A 23,104-nucleotide genomic window follows, 5' to 3' on the forward strand; every position below is an offset into this window, starting at 1 on the left:
CTTTGTATCACAGAACTCGGGCCCGTTTTGAGGGAAGCCAGTGCTTTACAGTCCATTTGATGCCATAGAATAGTTTAAAACCTTAATAGTTGGCTCTAAATTTTTGTTCATAGCTATCCCTGTTCATACATGGTTCAGTCTCCCTTGGTCATTTCATCCATATTCTACCACAATTTGCACATGTTGAGAATATGTTGTGTAGATTTGATTTTTCTGAATGATTTGTTTTTAAGTTTATTTTGCCATAAGGACTCAGTTAAAATGATGTTTGCATGTTTTTTGTAAAATAAAAGTTCTATGTCTTTATGTTTGTAAGTAATTTGTAATCTCCTCTTAGTCTATATGTTCAGTTGCTTAAAGCATTTGACTGAGGCATTGCCACTTAATAGTAGGTGAATTTGCTGTCTTTTGATAGAAGAATTTCTACTTGACGTTGTAAACTAAATCTGAGAATAAACTTAGTCTGGAAAATATAATCAGAAGCTTTTGCTGTGAATCCCAAGTGAACAATATATAGAACTCGAGGAAAATTTTGCAAGGTTTGAACCTTTATTGTAGTCAAGAGATTGTACATGTAACAGGCTCTCACAATGAATAGCTATTTCTTTCCTGCCATAGTTCGGAAAACCAAAATTGCTTTGATATTGAAAATTTATTGGTATCACTTCATCCCTTTTGCATAAATGTTTTAGGTTTGAGAAATAGTAGAATAATATCCTGGTTAAGCTACCTGGCTTGTAGCAAAACATCGTGTATATTGAAAGTTGCAATTCGTCTCTGATTTATCTCTTTTAAATGTTTGCAATCAAAAGGAAATTTTATGTAGTTTAATATCTTGCAAGCTCTTGAAACATTGAAGAAAAAGCATTCCAAAATATACTTTAAAACTCCTACTTGGCATTCTATTGCAAAAATATATGGAACATGTCATCGGTTAAATATCGGTGCTATCTTCTCAAGGAACATAGGTAACAACATTGCTTGAAGCATTAAACAGTAGATTGCTATAGTTTGGATCTTGACAAAATGAGGCAAAACTTTCTAAACTCGTCAGAAGTTACAAGCTTTCAATGCAATAATTTAGCAAAACAATAATAAAAATTTGCATTAGTTACCTTGTTCTTGGATCTGTCTGTCCGAGACAGCTGAAGTTCCTTCATTGCTCATTGTGTTGGGAATTTAGTTTAAACTACTGAAATGCATCTGGAACCAATTTACATGGTGCCCACAGTGCATCCAGATTACCTGAGACTGAGAAGTTTATTAAGGCAATTGTAGCAGCAGTGAACTGGGAACTAGAGGAAGCCAAGTTTACTAAATTTTACAAAAGAGACGTAATTTTTAATTTCTCATTTCTTAAGTGACCATTATTGTTGTTGCTAGTATTTGATTAAAGTGATTTGGGCTGTGTTGAGATTGAAGTCTGAATAATGTGTTTGATGTACCTTTGTGGGGAGTGCTATTATGTTTTATGATTAATCCTAGCCTATGGCAATGCCTCTCTTAAATGTACTGTACCTAGAATAGAAACTGCATGTATGTCTGTGTTGAGTGCCATATCCATCTCCATTCCTGTCTCCCATTAGGGCTCTCTAGTGTCCAAAGCTCGCGTCAAGTGCCTTGCCGAAGTGAGTTCGGTCTCAGAGTCAGCGGTATGTCCCAAACTCCAGAGGCCTTACTCTCATAAACTCTTCTCTTTCCCTGTTGCACAGTGACTTTCCTTTTGCTAGTCTTCCTGTTTTTCTTCTCTTTATTAGTCATTCAAAAGGCATGTACAATGGTTTAGGTGGTACTGAGATTGTTCTTTTCCTAATTCTTAGATATTCATTTGTGTTGCACTGTTTAGCTATTAGCTGCATCAGGGATTTGATTACTGAAAAATGGGGAGTATTTATCCCTACTGTTTCCTCCTCTCCGCAAATGCATGTTTTCATTTGCAAGCTAAAATGTTGTCCTCATTCAAGCATGAAAACAATAACTAGGACTAATGTCCCTTCAAGGAATGGTACATTGAGTACCATTTACATTACATGATCATTTCTTTCCCTCTTCTTTCCATTCCTCTTTCCACCTTGGCCTTGCCTGTTATCTGATACCAACAGGTACAATGTCACCTTGCATACATTGAATATGTAACATCAAAGTACAGCACACAATGCTTTATAAAACCATTGTTAATGGGTGAAAGAAGCAAGTTTTAAGGAAACTGGGAAAAAAAAATTAGTGAAGGAAATGCATAGTATGAATTTAAACGGGTAATTGTGTGGCTGCCAAAGTTGGGGTGATTCAAAGTAGGGTTGCATTTGAGGCTGGCATTGGAAATTTGGGGAGCTCCAGGCTGAAAATGGGCTAAAAGAACAAAAAAAAATAGATATTTAAAGATAAGAATGAGGTTCTTAATCTTGCGATGTTGGTAATCTGGGAACCGATGTAGAGTAGAGAGAACAAAGATAATGGGCAAGTAGGTCTAGGTAGCTGTTAGGATATAGGCAGCAGTGCTTTTCTTAAGTTAATATAGAGCTAGAGAAGAGGAGGATGATAAAGATGGATTATAAAGGCTGCAGGTGACATATTCTCTCAAAAGATGATCAAAACTAGGGTGATGAAACCAGGCCATCTTAATGATGTAAAGAGCGACAGATCTTTGACATGGTTGACTCTTAAGAGACAATGAAGGATGGACAGCAATGCCAGCTATGTCTACATCCCCTAAAGAAATAAAAATACTAAGGGGCTGCAGATGGCTGAGGCACAGGGCAAGATTATAATTAGCCAAACAGGAAGGACAACTGATTGTGGTGGTGAGTGATTTTTAAAGGGGACTGGAAAACATGATGATACCTAAAGGATGAAAAATTTGTTTTCCACATTGATTTCAAGGAGCAGCCAGACTGGAAGAATACAACTTTTGCTGGGCTTATTCACTCAGAATAATTTCTGTTTCATTAACATTTAATCAAAACATTAAGTACCTTTTTTCCCTTCACTTTTGTGAAGGAAATGGAATTTTTTGACACAACTGATTATGGGACCTCTAATCTTTAGTTGTCTCTGATGCATTCATTGTTAAGTAGGAAAGAAAGCCACTGCTGGCTGAAAATTTTCAACCGACCTACTAGAGATGACCATTTCACCGAATTCTGTGTTGTGTCTTTCCTCATTTAGGCTCAGTGACTGGTGTTTCTTTTTTTGGTGACCTGAAAGTTCCTTGCACAAGATAAATAAAATCAAGGTTGCTGTATTGTTTCAAAAGTACTCAGAAAAGCTGGCAAGATCTAGTACGATGGATTTTCCTGTACCTTTAATATATCCAGAAGACTAAACCTCTCAGCCTTGCACTCAATTGATCTAGTAAGAGTCACCTATACAATCTTCTGTTGATTTACCCACACCCTGTCACCCCAGCTTGTCTGATTGCATGTTCATTGGGTAAATTTCAGAGTACCATAGTTTCCAGTCAAGTGGTTAGTACCTATCTGAATAAGCAAAAATTATAGCAATTTCTCCTAAATTCAAAATTTTTTTTTCCGGTCAGAGACTTTAGAGCGAAGTGTATAAACAGAAAGCTGCCTGAGAAAGCATAGAATCCACATTAAAGTGTATAAGGACTGATCCAATTTGATTATTTCCTACTTTATCATTTTGTAGAATGTAATTGAGTTGCATTTCCATTCCCAACTCTGCCTCTTGTCCTTTCATTCTGTCTCTCCCTGGGACTGGACAGTTGAAATACACCAGATGTCTTCTCTGCTGCTTTCCTGACAGCCCGTCAACTCAGTCATCTAATAGTGACTTGCTTGCTCCTCTAGCATCTGTAGGGCCCTGTAAATTTCCCAGGACCAGAAAATCTTTCCTGTCCAACTCTAGGCAATGCTGGAGAACCACATAGCAGTTGGAACAGCAGAACGCCCAGTAGGAGATCTCCATTTCCATACAGGTCTCTGAAGAACCCAGAGCAGTAGAGAGAGGCAGCCTGGTGCATGAACAGTATAGCAGAAGTTAGCCCTGCACTTGAGTACATTCACATAGATATTTCCCAATGAATAGAAGCACAGGCACTACCACAGCCACAGGAGATCTTCTCCAGTAGAACACAGAATGTACAACTGTACGGCCCAGGAACAGGCTCTTTGGCCACATTGTGTATACTGAGCTTGGTACTAAACCGTCTGCCAGCATAAGGTCTGTATCCGTGCATTTGTTGCCTGTTCATGTGCATGGCGAAGTATCTGCCAAAACTTTCTATTGTGTACATTATGCTTCCACCACTTCCCCAGGCAGGGTATTCCAAGAACCTACCACTCACTGTGTAAATCAACTTACCTCGTAGTCGTATTTAAACTTTTTCCCTTCTCATCTGAAAGCCATGTCCATTTCCACCCTGGAAAACAGATTTGGATTATCTGCCCTATCTATAGTAAAAAAAAAAGAACGAAAACATACCATCCCATTTGCTTTACTTGATCATTTTTAGAGTTGGGTATCTCAGACAACACCTTCAGTAATTCACAGAATATTGTGCCAAATACCCGTTACAAATACAAACTTCCTGACATAGGATTTAGGACATCTGTTGCCTGAAGTATAAGATACTAGACAAGCTGTGGCATTTTGATCATGGAGATGGAGTTTTCATTTACGTTTTCTGTACTTGCATGACGTCATCAATTTAGGTTTCAATATTAATATTTCATTATATGCACTTTGCACAAAAAAAGGTAATTGGTTTAGAAAACTGTATGTAGCTAAAGCTGCCAGTGCAACCAGGTGGACATCTGTGGAAATGCTGGAAAAATCTAATGTAAAGTCGCAATGAAGGATGACTTTTGAAATGTGACTTGTAGAGGATGCTCAATGGGATCTCTTAGGCTATTCAGTATTGTGTTTAGTAGTGTTGCTTTTGTGAGGCTTCTTAAGACAGCTGGCTTCCTATTATGGTGAGCCGACTACTCAATTTCTCATCTGTAATTGAATGATTGGTAAGTAAAGTGCTGTGTATCTATTTCAGCATGTTGTGTTAAATCAGAGGATTTCTTCATCCAGGAAATCAAAATTTCTAGTACAGTGAGCTCTTTGTCTTCTGCAAGCAACATAGATTTTAAAATATTATTTAAAAGAACTGATTTCATTGAGATGCAGAAGACCCTGATTTCCATTGAATATAATAACTTGGCAAAGTGTACTAAAAGTTAATTTTAAGATTAATGATAAAGCTTCAGACATTGTTAAGGAGGGCACTGTTCTTTAATAATTAAAGTAATAAAAATGAAGTCAAGCTGCATTGTATCATTCTGCATTATAAAGAATGTAGGCAGACTTGCTGCAAGGCTCATTATTCCATAGCTTTGAATGTTATACGAAGTGCTTGGCTTACAAGAATGAGTGGGTGTAACACAATCCAAATTGGCACAAAGTGAGCTGCTTCACCTTCCTCTGATTCAGCTTAGCCATTTGTAGTAGTACGCTTATTCCTCTTATTTCTATCAATTTCCCAGTACGTTTGCAGTCATGACTTTCCTTATCCACTGTTAACAAAGCTCTGATCTATTTCTCTCCCCCCCCCCCTTTCACAGCAGTGAAGAAAGAGTGAATCAAAGATATTTTACCACACCTGTTTTCTGCCCAGCTGAGACAAGGGCACCTGCTTAAATGGGTATCCCCCAGTGAGTCTCATCAGCTGGGGGATTCCAAGCACTTCTGATCTTACTTCACAGTTTTAACATTTTTATTTTTAAAGGTGGATACTTTTAAGAGCATCCTGTAAGCTATAGGCTCAAAATAACAAAGTTGCAATATTTTTTTAGATCAAGTGACATAATATGGTTCAAACTAAGGTTGGAACTAAATGAAGTGTATACTTACTGTTCTATATTGCAATTAATTTGTTTTGGCACCAAATCTATTCTAATTCGAAGATAGATCGCTGAGTTAGACAGACGATCCCATCAAAGATTTTAAAATCGCAGTAAGTGTTTGGATATGAAGGAATGTTGTTATTTACCTCTACAAGTCAACCACTTAATACTGAGATAACATTTAATCCTTTCCAAATTAAAACCAATTAATTATTTGAACTAATTGCTACCACTGAAAAGAAAATCTTGGCTCTGTTTTAATGTTTAAACTGTTGGAGAAACAGTGATGATCATTATAAGAGTGATTTTCTTTTTCATCTGTATAGCTCAGCTATCATTTTTTCTAAAGGCAGCCTTTAGATTCAAGATCGGTTGTGAACCCTGGTTTTTCTGTTTGTTTCACATATAGTTTGACATTGAACTGGGGAAAAGATTCACAGATTGTATCAATGAAAATTTAATACTCTTGGGATATTTAGTTCAAGTCTCAGAGGAGGATAAGTTTTCTCAATTGCAAGTTGTCTACTATTCTCACCTGCCTTTTTTCATGTACATCAGCTTTGTTTTCCATTATGCTTTCACTTTGCTTTAACCAAGAAAATAATGTTAAAGCTTAAAATATGTTAGAGATGTGTGAAATCTTAAGAAATCATAACAGTTATCAGTAACAAAATTAAAGGTTTATTCATTGGAATCAAGTGATTATTCAAAATGTTCTAATTACGAACAAGATGTTTGTGATACATACGTTGTATTCTTTTTAATAGCTGATTCTTTATCTTACATGGTTCAAATTCTCCGATCTTTTACATCTTTATAGTATCAGAATTGATATTATCTCTTCTTTTAGGGGATGTAGTCATGGGTTGAGCAGTTAATTTGAAGCTCAAGATTCCATCCATGATAATTGAGCAATGGAATTAAAAGTGAAAAGGGCTGTCATTATTACATTATTGCAATGTTCAATCATTTTAACATTACAGTTATAATCAAGTTTGACAAAATTAAGATATTTGTTTAAGTAAAGGGAAATTTGTGTGAACCCAGTAGGAACTAGCATTGCCATGGGAATGGGGAATGTAACCCATTGTTACCTGTCATCTCTATCTTGGCAGCTTTCAATGTTATTCACAGAGGAGTGTGACAAGGTGCGGGATCTAATGCACGTTCACTCCTTCAGTTATGATTTCCATCTGCGGATCATTCATCAATATCTGGTTGGCCGTCAGATGACTCTGAGACAGGGATACCACCTCACTAGCTTCCTAGAAGATTTTATCTGTTACCATCCAGATATTCCAAAATATGGAAGGAATCATATCTTTGAGGGTAAGAGAAATATTACTCATAGATGATATGAGATGTATGTTAAAAGAAATCAAAAGAACATGATTCACATCCTTATGGTTTACCAGTTATCATATTTGTTAACATAATTTTAATGCTTTACTCTTTTGGGAATCAATTTCTCACGTTAAAAACATAGTTATAGATTGTGAATTGATTATTTGTATTGTGTGTAAGGAAGACAACACAATGGATGCTTAAGCTTTACAGAATTCTTTGTCATTTACAGCATGAGGCTTTGGGAGATGGAGGAAGAAAGCCAAGTTAAAACTTATGACATGACTAATGTTGAAAAAGTTCAGACCTATTAAAGAGTTAAACTGAAATATTTTAATTGATTTTTAATGATCTGGTTTTAAAATTCATTTTATTTTAGGGTCTATAGCCCTCTCCACAAACATGACAACGGCCCATCAGCTCTATAACTATATCACTGATCATGCCAGCACATATGGGATGAAACCACTCCGCATGTCAAGAACAGCGATGAGCATGGATGGTAGAAAGGGGACCCAGAATACCGAAATGCATGAATATGCACTTGTGGCACTCTGGAATAGGTATGTAGTTTCTGTTCATATAGCTGCCTCCTAATTAATTATCACTTGAAGTTTAGGTGACCTGCAAAGAACCTGGCAGATGCAGTACATCATCAACACTTTCATTGGGAATTCAGTCTCAGAATTGCAACCAGTGCATCGTGCATTTATATAGTATCTTTAATAGCACCAAAAGTGGTATTTAAGAGCAAAATTGCCCTCTAGGGTGTACTGGTCCCTGCAGGAAGGACAGATGACCAAAGAGCTAGAATGGCAAAGTGGGTTTCCAGAACTGATCTCGTGGTAACTGTTGATAAAATAATGCAAGCGGGAAGTTGTCAGAAGGTAAGAATTAAAATACCGTGATCTTGGAGTGCTCTTGGGCTGAAGCTAAGATTAACTGAGAAGAGAAAGGTAGATCATAAAGAGAATTCAAAAGCAAAATGGGTCTTTTAAAATCAGATTCAGATTTATTTAACACATAACAGCAGTGGTTGAACGGGGCACGACTGTGCAAGCGTGTGAAAGTCAGACCGTGAGGCAGCAGGAGAGTTTAAAAAGTGAGCAGATTAACGGAGCGGGTGACGGAGTAGAGGGAGACAGAGTAGGAAGGCTTTGGCTCCAGAGGCTGAGGATGAGCTTGCTCCCAGTGAGGTAAGGGCGGGTAAGTTCCTTTAATTAATTTAATTACCTTAAGAGTAGGTAATGGAGGCAGCAGTTAGGGAGTTGAGTGCTCCGTTTGCAGTATGTGGGAAGTCAGGGCGAGCAAAATTGTCCCTGATGACCACACCTGTAAAAGGTGCATCCAGCTGTAGCTCCTGACAAACCGAATTAGGGAACTGGGGCTGGATGAACTTCGGATCATTCGGGAGGCAGAGGCAGAAATAAACAGGAGTTACAGAGAGATGGTCACCCCTAAGAGTCGGGAGACATGTAGCTGGGTGACTGTCAAGAGAGGGAAGGGGAATAGACAGAATGAGCAGAGCACCTCTGTGGCCGTTTCCACCAATAATAAGTATATCATTTTGGATACTGTTGGTGGGGACGACCTACCAGGGACAAGTTGCAGTGGTTGCGTCTCTGGTACCAAGACTGGACCCTCAGCTCAGAAGGGAAGGAGGGAAAAGAAGAGAGCAGTAGTGATAGGGGATTCGATAGGGAGACAGATAAGAGGTTCTGTGGAAGAGATCGAGAATCCAGGATGGTCTGTTGCCTCCCTGGTGCCAAGGTCCACGATATCTTAGATCAAGTTCTCAGTATTCTCGAGGGAGGGTGAGCAGCCAGATGTCGTTGTCCATTTAGGGACCAATGACATAGGTAGGAAGAGTGAGGAGGTCCTGAAAGGTGAGTTCAGGGAGTTAGGCACCAAGTTAAAGGACAGGACCTCCAGGATAGCAGTCTCAGGATTGCTACCAGTGCCACGTGCAGGCAGGTTTAGAAATAGTGAGATAGAACAGATCAACACGTGGCTGAAGACATGGTGCAGGAGGGAGGGCTTCAGATTTATAGATAATTAGGCAGTTTTCCAGGGAAGGTGGGACCTGTTCTGGCGGGATGGTTTACATCTGAACTGAAGGGGGACAAATATTCTTGCAGGTAGGTTTGCTAGAGAGGCTCCAGTGGATTTAAACTAGATACAAGGGGAGAGAGGAACCAGAGTGCAGGAACAGATGTAGGGGAGAAGGAAGAAAAAGGAGATAGTTAAGTTGTTTGCACCGTTAGTGATAAACAGAGAGCAGGAGGTGGAAAATTTCTTAAATGCATTTATTTTAATGCTAGGAGCATTGTAAGAAAGGTGGATGAGCTTTGAGCATGGATTGATAACCTGGAAGTATGATGTTGTAGCTATTAGTGAAACATGGTTACAGGAGGGGTGTAGTTGGCAACTAAATATTCCTGGATTTCGTTGCTTCAGGTGTGATAGAATCGGAGGGACAAGAGGGGAGTTGTTGCATTGCTTGTCAGAGAAAATATTACAGCAGTCCTCTGGCAGGATAGATTAGGGGGCTCATCTAGGGAGGCTGTTTGGGTGGAATTGGGGAATGGGAAAGGTGTAGTAACACTTATAGGGGTGTATTATAGACCACCTAATGGGGAGCGAGAACTGGAGGAGCAAATTTGTAAGGAGATAGCAGATATTTGTAGTAAGCACAAGGTTGTCATTGTGGGAGATTTTAATTTTCCACACATAGACTGGGAAACCCATACTGTAAAAGGGCTGGAGTTTGGAGTTTGTAAAATGTGTGCAGGATAGTTTTTTGCAGCAATACATAGAGGTACCAACTAGAGAAGGGGCAGTGTTGGATCTCCTGTTAGGGAATGAGATAGGTCAGATGACGGCGGTATGTGTTGGGGAGCACTTCGGGTCCAGTGATCACAATGCCATTAGTTTCAATATAATTATGGAGAAGGATAGGTCTGGACCCAGGGTTGAGATTTTTGATTGGAGAAAGGCTAACTTTGAGGAAATGCGAAAGGATTTAGAAGGAGTGGATTGGGACAAATTGTTTTATGGGAAAGATGTAATAGAGAAATGGAGGTCATTTAAAGGTGAAATTTTGAGGGTACAGAATCTTTATGTTCCTGTTAGGTTGAAAGGAAAGGTTATAAGTTTGAGAGAGCCATGGTTTTCAAGGGATAGTGGAAACTTGGTTCGGAAAAAGAGCGATATCTACAATAAATATAGGCAGCATGGAGTAAATATAAGGAATATAAAGGATGTAAAAAGAATCTTAAGAAAGAAATTAGAAAAGCTATAAGAAGATACGAGGCTGCTTTGGCAAGTAAGGTGAAAATAAATCCAAAGGGTTTCTACAGTTATATTAATAGCAAAAAGATAGTGAGGGATAAAATTGGTCCCTTGGAGGATCAGGGTGGACAACTATGTGTGGAACCAAAAGAGATGGGGGAGATTTTGACCAATTTCTTTTCTTCAGTATTCACTAAGGAGAAGGCTATTTTAGTGTGGAAGGTAAGGGAAACAGGTAGGGAAATTATGGAAACTATGATGATTAAAGAAGAGGAAGTATTGGCACTTTTAAGGAATATAAAAGTTGATAAGTTTCCGGGTGCTGACAGGATATTCCCTAGGAACTTGAGGGTAGTTAGTGTAGAAATAGCAGGGGCTCTGACAGAAATATTTCAAATATCATTAGAAACGGGGATGGTGCCAGAGGATTGGCGTGTTGCTCATGTTGTCCCATTGTTTAAAAATGGTTCTAAGAGTAAACCTAGCAATTATCAGCCTGTAAGTTTGACGTCAGTTGTGGGTAAATTAATGGAAAGTATTCTTAGAGATGGTATATATAATTATCTGGATAGACAGGGTCTGATTAGGAACAATCAACATGGATTTGTGTGTGGAAGGTCATGTTTGACAAATCTTATTGAATTTTTTGAAGAGGTTACAGGAAAGTTGACGAGGGTAAAGCAGTGGATGTTGTCTATATGGACTTCAGTAAGGCCTTTGACAAGGTTCCACACGGAAGGTTAATTAGGAAGGGTGAATCGTTAGGTATTAATACTGAAGTAGTAAAATGGATTCAACAGTGACTGGAAGCTGGATGGGAGATGCCAGAGAGTAGTGGTGGATAACTGTCAGGTTGGAGGCCGGTGACTAGTGGTGTGCCTCGGAGTTGTACTGGGTCCAATGTTGTTTGTCATATACATTAATGATCTGGATGATGGGGTGGTAAATTGGATTAGTAAGTATGCAGATGATACTAAGATAGGTGGCATTGTGGATAATGAAGTAGGCTTTCAAAGCTTGCGGAGATTTAGGTCAGTTAGAAGAGTGGGCTGAATGATGGCAAATGGAGTTTAATGCTGATAAGTGTGAGGTGCTACATTTTGGTAGGACTAATCAAAATAGGACATACACGGTAAATGGTAGGGCATTGAAGAATGCAGTAGAACAGAGGGATCTAGGAATAATGGTGCATAGTTCCCTGAAGGTGGAATCTCATGTGGATAGGGTGGTGAAGAAAGCTTTTGGTATGCTGGCCTTTATAAATCAGAGCATTGAGTATAGGAATTGGGATGTAATGTTAAAATTGTACAAGGCATTGGTAAGGCCTGATTTGGAATATTGTGTACAGTTCTGGTCACCGAATTATAGGAAAAAATTGTCAACAAAATAGAGAGAGTACAGAGAAGATTGACTAGAATGTTACCTGGGTTTCAGCACCTAAGTTACAGAGAAAGGTTGAACAAGTTGGATCTTTATTCTTTGGAGCGTAGAAGGTTGAGGGGGGACTTGATAGAGATATTTAAAATTATGAGGGAGATAGATAGAGTTGACATAGATAGGCTTTTTCCATTGAGAGTAGGGGAGATTCAAACAAGAGGACATGAGTTGAGAGTTAGGGGGCAAAAGTTTAGGGGTAACATGAGGGGGAACTTCTTTACTCAGAGAGTGGTAGCTCTGTGAAACGAGCTTCCAGTAGAAGTGGTTGAGGCAGGCTCGATGTTGTCATTTAAAGTAAAATTGGATAGCTATATGGACAGGAAAGGAATGGAGGGTTATGGGCTGAGTGCAGGTTGGTGGGACTAGGTGAGAGTAAGCATTCGGCACGGACTAGAAGGGCGGAGATGGCCTGTTTCCGTGCTGTAATTGTTATATGGTTATAAATAGGGTACCAAAGGATTGGAGGATAGCCAATGTTGTTTCACTGTTTAAAATAGGGCTATAAACAGAAACTAGGAAATTATAGGCCAGTGAGTCTGACATCATTTGTGGTAAAGTTATTGGAAAGTATTCTGAGGGACCAGATATATTTGGGTAGACATGGACAGTTTAAGGATTGTCGGCATGACTTTGTGCATGTTAGGTCAAATCTAAGCAATCTTATAGCTTTTTGAGGAAGTTACCAGGAAAATGGATGAAGACAGGACCAAGGATGTTGACTGTATGGAAATTAGTAAGCCATTTGGCAAGGTCCCGCATGGGAGGTGAGTGAAGAAGGTTCAGTCAGTCAGCATTTAGGATGACGTAATAAATTGGATCGGACATTGGCTTTGTGGGAGAAGCCAGAGAGTGGTAGTAGGTGATGCCTCTCTGACTGGTGGCCTGTGACTACTGGTGTGTCACAGGGATCAGTGCTGGGTCCTTTGTTTGTCATCTATATCAGTGATCTGGATGACAATGTGGTTAACTAAATCAGCAAATTTGTGGATGACACCAAGATTGGGGGTATAGTGGACAGTGAGGAAGTCTATCATGGCTTGCAGAGGGATCTGCATCAGCTGGAAAAATTAGCTGAAAAATGGCAGATGGAATTTACATAGAAACATAGAATATAGGTGCAGGAGTAGGCCATTTGGCCCTTCGAGCCTGCACCGCCATTCAGTATGATCATGGCTGATCATCCAACTCAGAACCCTGTACCAGCCTTCCCTCCATAACCCCTGATCACTTTAGCCACAAGGGCCATATCTAACTCCGTCTTAAATATAGCCAATGAACTGGCCTCAACTGTTTCCTGTGGCAGAGAATTCCACAGATTCACCACTCTCTGTGTGAAGAAGTTTTTCCTCATCTCGGTCCTAAAAGGCTTCCCCTTTATCCTCAAGCTGTGACCCCTCGTTCTGGACTTCCCCAACATCGGGAACAATCTTCCTGCATCTAGCCTGTCCAATCCCTTTAGGATTTTATATGTTTCAATCAGATCCCCCCTCAATCTTCTAAATTCCAACGAGTATAAGCCTAGTTCATCCAGTCTTTCATCATATGAATTTAATACAAACAAATGAGAGGTTTCGCACTTCGGTAGCGCCAACCAGGGTAGGTCTTACATAGTGAATGGTAAGGCACTGAGGAGTGTGGTAGAACACAGGGATCTAAGGATACAGGCCTATTACTGAAAGCGGTGTCACAGATAGATAGGGTCATAAAGAAATTTTTTGGCGATTGGCCTTCATAAATCAGTGTATTGAGAACAGTAGATGGAATGTTATGCTGAAGTTGTATAAGACATTGGTGAGGCCTAACTTGGAATATTGTGTGCAGTTTTGGTCACCTACCTACAGGAGAGATGTAAACAAGGTTGAAAGAGTGCAGAGAAAATTTACAAGGATGTTGCTGGGTCTGGAGGACCTGAGCTATAAATAAAGATTGAATAAGTTAGGGTTTTTTTTAACGGTGGAAATGGTTACACCCCGACACGCGGGACAGAAGCAAGGTCACATTGTGTATTCCATGGACCAGCAAATTCCGGTCGGCTTAGCGAACAGAGTGGCAGACACGCCTGCTGAAATCTGGAGGAAAACACACGCAGGGGGATCACAAAGCCGAGGAAAGAGGACCAGGTCGAGACAACAGAGACTTTTGGAGAAGAGGAGTTTCGGTGGGTAATACCGTTCCGCCTTACCGGAGGTGCACCGAGAGCGGTAAGCGGCGTGAAGGAGTGGGGTGCTTACTGATCTGGCTAACAACGGATGGTGCAATCCGGGGTATATTACAATCGAGGAACATGTTTGCAGACAGGATATTGAACTTTTTACTGTTGGGCTTCGGCCACATTCCACCGTGATACAACACTTGGTGGCACGGGAGGTCGTTCCTGCCTGTGGCCATCGAACGTGCAGCTCCTCCCTTGGAGGGTCAGACACCCTGAGCCAATAGACTGGTCCTGGACTTATTTTCCATCTGGCAGAGTTTGCATTTTGTTGTTTGATTGTTGGGGTTTTTTGTATTGCTATATTTACGCTCTATTCTGGGTTGGTGCGGCTGTAACGAAACCAAATTTCCCTTGGGATTAATAAAGTATATCTATCTATCTATCTTGTATTCTTTATTATGTAGAAGATTGAAAGGAGATTTGAAAGAGGTATACAAAATTATGAGAGGTATAGATAGGGTAAATGCAAGCTGTCTTTTTCTACTGAGGTTGGGTGAAACTACAACCAGAGGTCATGGAGGGTGAAAAGTGATAACTCTAAGGGCCACATGAGGGGAAACTTCTTCACTCAGAAGGCCATGAGTGTGTGGAATGAGCTGCCAGCACAAGTGATGCATGTGAGCTTGATTTCAATGTTTAAGGGAAGTTTGAATAGGTACATGGACCTTAGTAAAGATATGGAGGGCTGTGGTCCTGGTGCAGGTCAATTGGAATAGGCAGTTTAAATGGTTTCAGCATGCTCTAGATGGGCCAAAGGGCCTGTTTCTGTGATGTACTTCTCTATGACTCTATCTAGGGACTAGTATCTAGCATGGAAGGACTGTTGAATGCAATAGTCAAGCGGTAGTCTGACACAGGAATTGTGCCTTAAAAACTCTTCTGTCACAATCTTTGTCTATCTCATGTTACACTGACAGAACACACCCATGAGAAGTGAAGACACAGAAGTAGGGCAGAGAAAAGACCCCTTGGAATCCTGAACAATGTCTCCGGGTTCCGTGATATCTTAAGGCATCAGGTCAAATACTGAGAAGGAAGCCTCATCCTCATTACCACCAATCATCCTTCCTTGAATAATAAATTAATAAATGCTCTCAGATGTGCAATAACACTGAGAGTGCCCAATGCAGCACTATGCACTCTTGGTGGGGAGCAATGATATCACCACCACAGATCCCATCTGCGTTCTGAAGGTCATTGCTGTCTGACTGCTTCTGCAGCAGATGGTGAGTGAACCAATACAAGGGATATATGTGTGATAATGTTCCATCTCCACATGGAGGACAGCCTCCTCTTTGTAATGTGGGTACTATAGTTTTGCTAACAGGGATAGACCCAGAAGAGATCAGGCAGCTCAAAAGTGGCGTCTGTGAGTTGCTATGGACCATCACTGTCAGCAGCCGTAATGATGGCCATTACAAAGTGAAGTCTCATAACCCAGCAGGTTCCTTATTCTATTTACAAATAAGCCAGAAATGCAGAAAATGTGTGGAAGTACTCGTTAGGATTATCATAGCCATATTTTAAAATGATGGGAATGAAAGTGATGTTTAAAAATTGGGAGAAGCTGAGGGAAGCAATGGTTATGACACAATTGCCAAACTTTTAGAATCAACCTGCACCATTTCCAGAGGTAGGTTAGTGGGCCTGGTATGGGGCTGCCAGATGCTGACTGAAGGCTTTGTGCTTTGGGTAGAATTAATGGGCATTCATATATTTACACTACAATCAATTGACAGTGTCTCCCACAAGTGGATTGGACTGCTGTACAGAGAATGACAGAGGTGAATGACGGTCGACCATCCCCACAGATGCAGACACGTGTATCAGTATATTTGCAAAACAGAACTACTTGCAATATATATAGCATGAAATGGAAAGAGCAAAGCAATCTACAAACATCAGATTAGATCAATGTTCCTTAGGCCTGCCACATCTTGGGAGGAAAGCTGGTGGACAATTAACTTGCTAATAGGAGGAAGAAGCTTCAATATCATCCTCATTCTCAAAAAGGCAGTAGAGACTAAAGAGGAGCTGGAACTGCCTACTTAATAATTCATCTCAGCTTTCTCCTGAGATTCCTACGAGCTAAGATCATATCAAGCCATGGCTGAGAGCACTAGATACAGAAAGACTTTGGAACCAGACATCTTCTCAACTGTAGTACAAAAGATCTGCATTTAGAACCAGCTATGCCACCAACACAGATGTTCCTGTACAATTATAACCATGTCAATGTGAAATATATCCCAACTCTGTGCTCTCTATCATCAGCATAATTAAGAAAGTTATTAAGACAGCAGTATCATGCAGTTGTAGTTATGATCTAGGGTTTGCCAGCAACATTTGGCTCCAGATCTTAACATAACCTTGGTACAAATATACACTATATCAAAGCTTTAAATTCTAAAGGTGAAGTGAAGATGAGGCTCTTAAATCAAGGCGTCATTTGACTGAGTGTGACATAGAGGTGCCTTGGTAAAACTGATGGCAGTGGGCATCCATCATGAAGGACCCATCACCCAGGACATGCCTTCTCATCAGAGAGGAGGTGCAAGAGCCTGAAGACATATTCTTAATGTTTTAGTGACAACTTCTTCCTCTCCTCTTTCAGATTTATGAATGGCTCATTAACGTATGAACACTACCTCATTATTATTTTGCTCTTTTTGCACTACTTATTTTTTTATATATATTTCTTTTCATTATTTAATTTATATATTCGAGTTGGTGGACTGAGTCGTGTTTAAGGACTCATCAGAAGATTTTTTTTGTATTTACATTATTTGTTGCATTTGCACATTAGTTTTTTGTGGGTCTTTGAGTGCAGTTTTTCATTGATTCTATCGTGTTTCTTTGTGTCTACTTTGAATTCCTGCAGGAAAATAAATATCAGGATAGTAAATGGTAACATATAGGTACTTTGATAATAAATTTGCTTTGAACTTCAAAGTTTATTTCCTGTGAGCTTAAACTTTGATAGTCCATTACCCCAGATTGCGCTCTGACTTTTCTTGATAGCAACCCAATTAGATTTAGAAGTGTTCCTTTTTTAACTTCTCAGGCCAGGTTTTAGATGTGATGACAGTACATTGGTCTAAAAGAATGGACAGAAAACAGTTGTATTCACAACTCATTAAGTGTCATGCATGTAGTTGAAGCATATTTGCTAGAATGGTTTAAAATAATGTTTTGGGACTTTTTGTTTCATGAATTCAAGTCAAAGCAATGTAGAAATAAAAATTAAACTTTGTCCCTGAAGATGGAGAACAGCATCAAGACATTGGTTGCATGTCAGAAAATATGATCTAAAATGGTGCCGGATGGTGGGGTGGTTGGGATGATGCTATTGCGTCAATTATTAAATTGCCCACACACCCTACAACATATGTGCAGTATAATAAGCCTCTCAAGTGAATGGGAACAATTGATAGAGAATATAAGGCATGGAAACAGGTAGTCTATCCCAACCGTAATGCTGCCATCTATTCTCCACTCAAATCCTCAATCAAGTCTCATCCATTCAATTTTCCTCTGCCTCAAAAGCTTCGCAGTGAATAAAGAGCCCTGGAAGTCTTGGGATCACAAGTACATAGTTTCCTGAAAGCAGTATCACGGGTGAATATGTCATTTGATATACCGTTTTTTTTTTATCAGACAGGGAACTGGGATGTAATGTTGCCATAGTATAAGATGTTGGTGAGGTCACAATTGGACTACTATGTACAGTTTTGGTTGTGCTGTTATAGGAAAGACATTCAGCTGGATAGAGTACAGAAAAAATTTATGAAAGTGATTACAGGACTCAAGGGCTGAAGTTATAGGAAAAGTGTGGACAGTCTAGGAGTGTAGGGGACTGAGGGTGACTTTATAGTTGTACATAAAATCATGCAGGACATAGATAAGGTGAGTGCACAGTTTTTTCTGAAGAAAAGAGAAGCAATAATTAATGTTTAAAGTGAGAATTTAAAAGGCATTTGAGGAGAAACTTCCTCACAGGAGGGGGGGGGGGTGTGCATAAGTGAAATGATCTGCCAGAGAAAGTGGTTGAGGCTGGTACAATAACAACATTTAAAAGACATTTGGACAAGTCCATGGATAGGGAAGCTTTACGATATAGGCCAGATGTGGGCAAATGGCATCAGCTTAGTTGAGCATATTGGTCAGCATGGATGAGTTGATCACGTTCTGCTTCCAGAATATACATACAGGTATACAAGTCATCCCTTGGAAACAAATACTGTAGGTCCTATTTTTACAGATGCACCAATGTGTATCTGTAAAAATAGGACCTACAGTATTTGTTGTGACCATAGTTGGAATATATGTATAAATCACAATTGGTCTCTTTTCATGAATATAATTAAATTATGGGAGCTCATTCATATGTACAGTTGTCGTGTTTGCAATCTGGGGGATGGTCTATATATTGAATTGTCAACTTTCATTGATGATTGTGTTAGTTTAGAAAAATGACACAGCAGTGACAGGAATTTGATTTTCTTGTAGATCTGGATCGTACAAAGATTCTGAAGGAATCAGACATCACGATGAATTTGATGTGTCTCTATTAGTGTGCCACAGTGCAGGACCTTTTGAAGAACAGCCGGAAACAGAACGCAACATGCTACGGTGAGATGCCCCTTACCGATCGTGAATAATTCAGATGGCAATATTTTGGAGCTTTAAACTATTTTCTTGCTTTTTAATGCTTATGAATATATATTTTTTTATTCATTGATCTTTCCTCTGCTGGGAGAAGTAGAGCATTCTAAGCACTGAAAAATGCTACTGCAGTGAGAAGTATACAAACGAAGCACGACAGCGCAAGCGCATGGACGTCAGCGAGTTAGACCAGTGGGAAGGATTTAAAAGGAAGACAGCTTTATAGAGCGAGAGACAGAGTAGGAGGGCTTTGGCTTAACAGGGCTTGGGGCGATAACGGGTAGAGGTGAGGTGAATTACTTGTGAAGAATAGAAACCGGAAGTATGTGTGTGAGGCCAGTGTTCTGTACTGGGTATCGGATGTAGGATGTCCAGGAGACTCCCAGCCTCCCGGACGGCCACATCTGCGCCAGGTGCATCGAGCTGCATCAACAGTACTCCTGTTTGAGTACTGTTGAGGAGGGCAACCTATCTGGGGGAAGCACAGAGTCTGGCCCTGTGGCTCAGAAGGGTGGGGAAAGGAAGAGGATGGCAGCAGTGATAGGGGACTCTATAGTTAGGGTGCAGGAAAGAAACATGGATGGTAGTTTGCCTCCCTGGTGCCAGGGTCTGGGATGTTTCTGATCGCATCCACGATATCCTGAAATGAGAAGAGCAGCCAGAAGTTGTGGTACATATTGGTACCAACAACATAGGTAGAAAAGGGAGGGGGTCCTGAAAACAGAGTACAGGGAGTTAAGAAGGAAGTACCTCAAAGGTAGTAATCTCGGGATTATTGCCTGTGCCATGTGACAGTGAGTATAGGAATAGAATGAGGTGGAGGATAAATGCGTGGCTGAGGGATTGGAGCAGGGGGCAGGGATTCAGATTTCTGGATCATTGGGACCTCCTTTGGGGCAGGCATGACCTGCACAAAAAGGACGGGTTGCATTTGAATCTGAGGGGACCAATATCCTGGCAGGGAGGTTTGCTAAGGCTGTTGGGGAGTGTTTAAACTAGAAATGCTGGGAGGTGGGAACCGAACTGAAGAGATGGAGGAAGGGGCAGTTGGTACACAAATAGAGAAAGTTTGTAGATAGTGTGAGAGGGAGGATAGGCAGAAGGAACGCGCTCAGACTGATGGTTTGAGATGTGTCTATTTTATGCAAGGAGTATTAAGGACAAAACAGATGAGCTTAGAGCTTGGATTAGTACTTCGAGCTATGACTTGGATGGTTTGGGGGCAGGAATGGTTACTTAGAGTGCCAGACCTTAGATGTTTCAGCAAGGACAGGGAGGGAGGCAAAGGAGGTGGGGGTGTGGCACTGCTGATCATAGATAGTGTCACAGCTGCAGAAAAGAAGGAAGTCATGGAGGGATTGTCTACTGAGTCTCTGGGTGGAGGTTAGGAACAGGAAGGGGTCAATAACTGTACTGGGTGTTTTTTTATAGACCACCCAATAGTAACAGGGACGTCAAGGAGCAGATAGGGAGACAGGTTCTGGAAAGATGTAATAATAACAGGGTTGTAGTGGTGAGAGATTTTAACTTCCCAATTATTGATTGGCATCTCCCTAGAGCAAGGGGTTTAGAAGGGGGGGAGTTTGTTAGGTGTGTTCAGGAAGGTTTCTTGACACAATATGTAGATAATCGTACAAGAGGAAAGGCTGTACTTGATCTGGTATTGGGAAATGAACCTGGTCAGGTGTCGGATCTCTGGAAATGGATAGGAACAGACAAGTTAGGAAAATGTTTATTTGAAGTAAGGGGAAATATGCGGCCGTCAGGCAGGAACTTGGAAGCATAAATTGGGAACAGATGTTCTCAGGGAAATGTACGGCAGAAATGTGGCAAATGTTCAGGGGATATTTGCATGGCGTTCTGCATAGATACGTTCCAATGAGACCGAAAAGATGACAGGGTGCAGGAACCGTGATTACAAAGGCTGTTTTAAATCTAGTCAAGAGGAAAAGAAAAGCTTAATTAAGGTTCAAAAAAACTAGGTAATGATAGAGATCTAGAAGAGTATAAAACTAGCAGGAAGATTAAGAATGAAATTAGGACAGCCAGAAGGGGCCATGAGAAGGCCTTGGCAAGCAGGATTAAGGAAAACCCCAAGGCATTCTACAAGTCTGTGAAGAGCAAGAGGGTAAGACATGAGAGAATAGGACCAATCAACTGTGACAGTAGAAAAGTATATATGGAACCGGAGGAAATAGTGGAGATACTTAATGAATACTTTGCTTTAGTATTCACTATGGAAAAGGATCTTGGCGATTGTAGGGATGACTTACAGTGGACTGAAAAGCTTGGAAAAGATATTAAGAAAGAGGATGTGCTGGAGCTTTTGGAAGGCATCAAGTTGGATACGTCATCGGTACCGGACGAGATGTATCCTAGGCTACTGTGGGAGACAAGAGAGGAGATTGCTGAGCCTCTGGTAATGACCTTTGCATCATCAATGGGGATGGGAGAGTTTCCAGAGGTTTGGAGGGTTGCAGATGTTGTTCCCTGATTCAAGAAAGGGACTAGAGATAGCCCAGGAAATTATAGACCAGTGAGTCTTGCTTCAGGGGTTGGTAAGTTGATGGAAAAGATCCTCAGAGACAGGATTTATGAACATTTGGAGAGGCATTTTATGATTAGGAATAGTCAGTATCTGTCAAAGGCAGATCGTGCCTTACGAGCCTGACTGAATTTTTTGAGGATGTGACTAAACACATTGATGAAGGTAGAACAGTAGATGTAGTGTTTATGGATTTCAGCAAAGCATTTGATAAGGTACCCAATGCAAGGCTTATTGAGAAAGTAAGGAGGCACGGGATCCAAGGGGACATTGCTTTGTGGATCCAGAACTGGCTTGCCCACAGAAGGCAAATAGTGGTTGTAGACGGGTCATATTCTGCATGGAGATCAGCGACCAGTGGTGTGCCTCAGGGACCTCTTTTCTTCGTGATTTTTATTAATGACCTGGATGAGGAAGTAGAGAGATGGGATAGCAAATTTACTGATGACACAAGGGTTGGGGGTGTTGTGGATAGTGTGGAGGGCTGTCAGAGGTTACAATGGGACATCGATAGAATGCAAAACTGGGCTGAGAAATGGCAGATGGAGTTCAACCCAGATAAGTGTGAGATGGTTCATATTGGTAGGTCAAATATGATGGCAGAATGTGGTATTAATGGTAAGAGTCTTGGTGTGGAGGATCAGAGGGATCTTGGGGTCCGAGTCCATGGGACACTCAAAGCTGCTGTGCAGGTTGAGTCTGTGGTTAAGAAGGCATACGGTGCATTGGCCCTCATCAACCGTGGGATTGAGTTTAAGAGCTGAGAGGTAATGTTGCAGCTACAGGTTTCCCCCGCCATCCGAAGGTGGAGCGTTCCTATGAAACAGTTCGTAAGCCGGAATGTCGTAAAGCGAAGAAGCAATTACCATTTATTTATATGGGAAAAATTTGTGACCATTCGCAGACCCAAAAGAAAACTACAAAATCATGTCAAATAACACATAAAACCTAAAATAACAGTAACATATAGTAAAAGCAGGAATGATATGATAAATACACAGCCTATATAAAGTAGAAATACTTTTCTACCGTCATTGCTGCACTGTTCTCCGTAGTGAAAATCTCACACAAGCACTCTCGGCAGAAACACGACGCAAGTGCTCTCGGCAGAAACACTCTCTCTAGTAACCTTTAAGCTATGAAGCTGCCAAATCATGCCAAATAACGCATAAAAATACACAGCCTTTATAAAGCAGAAATAATGTATGTACAGTGTAGTATCACTTACCGGAATTGGGAAGACAGCGCCGAGCACATTGATGATGGTGTGTTAGGCTGAGTCATTGGAGGTTGGGGTGGTGCAGTGGTCCCCAACCACCAGGCAGCGACCCGACACCGATCCGCGAAGAGTGCAGGGGTACAGTGGTAGCCGGGACGCACCCAGCACATCTTTAAGAAAAAAGCCATAATAAACAAGCTAATTAATTAGGTGCTACCCGGCACGTAAATATCGGCCCAGATCAGAGGCGATGTAATCGGTGCATCCCGGCTACCGCTGCATTCTCTGCGGCAATGTATTGATCCGCAGCCCGGGGGTTGGGGTGGTGGGACACTGGGGTGTCATCTCATCGTTGTCTGTTTCCATCAGAGCCGACAGGTCATCTTCTTCTATGTCTGCCTGCCTCGATGTCGAAGGTCGAGGTTCGTTGTCAGCTGTGGCTGATGTGGAAGGCTTGAGAAATGACAGTATGCTTGACTGCTTAGCCTGGCGCATTTTTTTTATCATACAGTTCTTTGTAAGCACTCAAACCATCT

The 23,104-nt window shown here is 40.8% G+C and overlaps 1 protein-coding gene across 1 annotated transcript in view; it reads left to right on the forward strand.

Moving 5' to 3' along the window:
* szt2 (SZT2 subunit of KICSTOR complex) overlaps positions 1 to 23,104 on the forward strand; it is a 270,175-nt gene that overhangs the window by 224,291 nt on the left and 22,780 nt on the right. The window contains exons 67-70 of the mRNA XM_072273538.1: positions 1,587 to 1,652; positions 6,971 to 7,184; positions 7,579 to 7,762; positions 18,649 to 18,771. Of these exons, the coding sequence (XP_072129639.1) occupies positions 1,587 to 1,652; positions 6,971 to 7,184; positions 7,579 to 7,762; positions 18,649 to 18,771 (587 nt within the window). The remainder of the gene's footprint in view (positions 1 to 1,586; positions 1,653 to 6,970; positions 7,185 to 7,578; positions 7,763 to 18,648; positions 18,772 to 23,104) is intronic.

The sequence above is a fragment of the Mobula birostris genome, chromosome 12 (assembly GCF_030028105.1).
Source record: "Mobula birostris isolate sMobBir1 chromosome 12, sMobBir1.hap1, whole genome shotgun sequence".
In the NCBI taxonomy this organism is placed as follows: Eukaryota; Metazoa; Chordata; class Chondrichthyes; order Myliobatiformes; family Myliobatidae; genus Mobula; species Mobula birostris.